The sequence below is a fragment of the Rhagoletis pomonella genome, unplaced genomic scaffold, assembly GCF_013731165.1.
Source record: "Rhagoletis pomonella isolate Grant_MI unplaced genomic scaffold, Rhpom_1.0 Rhpom_scaffold_00004, whole genome shotgun sequence".
Lineage (NCBI taxonomy): Eukaryota > Metazoa > Arthropoda > Insecta > Diptera > Tephritidae > Rhagoletis > Rhagoletis pomonella.
The window spans coordinates 8,382,518-8,383,916 of NW_023458558.1; the positions used below are offsets into that span (position 1 = coordinate 8,382,518).

At 37.8% G+C, this 1,399-nt stretch overlaps 1 protein-coding gene across 1 annotated transcript in view; it reads left to right on the plus strand.

The window, feature by feature from the left end:
- Nucleotides 1-6: 6 nt before the first annotated feature.
- The window catches only part of LOC118736925 (shootin-1), a gene marked incomplete at its 3' end in the record, with an annotated part of 3,172 nt that continues 1,779 nt past the window's right edge, over nucleotides 7-1,399 (plus strand). The window contains 3 exon segments of the mRNA XM_036467071.1: nucleotides 7-271; nucleotides 333-445; nucleotides 518-707. Coding sequence (XP_036322964.1) covers nucleotides 110-271; nucleotides 333-445; nucleotides 518-707 — 465 coding nt within the window.

The following is a 1,399-nucleotide window of genomic DNA, read 5'->3' on the forward strand; positions in this document are numbered from 1 at the left end:
GCTTCTAGCAGTAAGTCGTCCGACCTCGACTCTGAATGTGGCACCCGTTGCTTCGGCGAGCTTGCGAAGCAAATTGCTGAAGATTATACCCACACTGAACAGCAACGAAATGGAAAGCATTGTCGATGTGGAACCCACAGCAGCACTGCCCATCACAAGTGATCTTGTTGAACGTTTGGTTGACGAATTTCAGACATTGAAGAACGCCATGAATGTCGTGGAACTGCAGCTGTATGAAGCTAATGAGAAAATAGCCGAGTTGTTGGAGAATGTAAGTACATATTCCATTTAGCAAAAAAAAATGTGAAATGTGAAATTTAAAATTCTTGAAGCAACACCACTTGGAGGAGGAAAACGAAACGTTGCGGACGGAAAATACAAATCTGACCAAAGTCGCCAAACTGTTAACGGAAAATATGAAGGAGAGCGTTGAGACAAGCAAGAAGTAATAACAAAAAAAAAATAATAATTGATGTAACATTAAATGATATTTATTAACACATTATTCTATTATTAGAATGGAGGTAGCGCTCATAAAATTAAAGCAACGCAACGATGAATTAAATGCAAAGACGCGCGACATTACTGATGGCCAGCCTGAACAAAGTCCTTCGCCAACCACGGTCAAGGCAAATGAAGAGTTCGAACAAATTAAGGAAGAAGTCGAAAGTCAAAATCGTGATCATAATGAGCGCATTGTGGAAATGGTAAGTTAACGTTGCACGATTACCAATCAGCTTTGATATCCGAAGAAATATGGCCATTTCATTAAAGCGCGCAATAAGCACCCTGTCCATGTGCAACCTTTGTGTTGAGTTTTACGAAATGGACATCGCTGCTTAAATCAACTCAAAATTTGGGAAATGGTTTTTAAATCTCTTTGAGACTGAGACACATATTTCTGCCAGCGCCTTGGTTGCTACTTATATATAAATTCTAAAACATACTTTTAAGCTACAATTTTTATTTTATTTTTTTTTTTTCAAAATACTAATTGATGAATCTTTGCACATTTAGGGCTTTAAAAGAGTCTCTGGCTTCTTTAGGCCTTTACAAAACATATTTAAAAGCTCTTAAATACAAAACGTCCTATACAAATACCGAACATGTCAAAAAACTACATAAGTACTGCATACATCCACACAATCTATGTATGTATATTGGCGCAACGAGCTAGTTCTGGTGGAGGTGAAAAAGTATTAAGTACATGGCGTTATTGAAAAACTACCTTGACAGCAATTGTGATACGGAGTAAGACCAGAATAAAGGCACCTTCATACCATTTAACTGACTGTATCTGTGATGTTGGGCTTCATGCATTAATCATAACCAGCGGCGGCGGCGGCTGTTTGTTACTTGTTTCTCTGCATGAAGAATTATTTTGTTGTCTGTGTTTTTT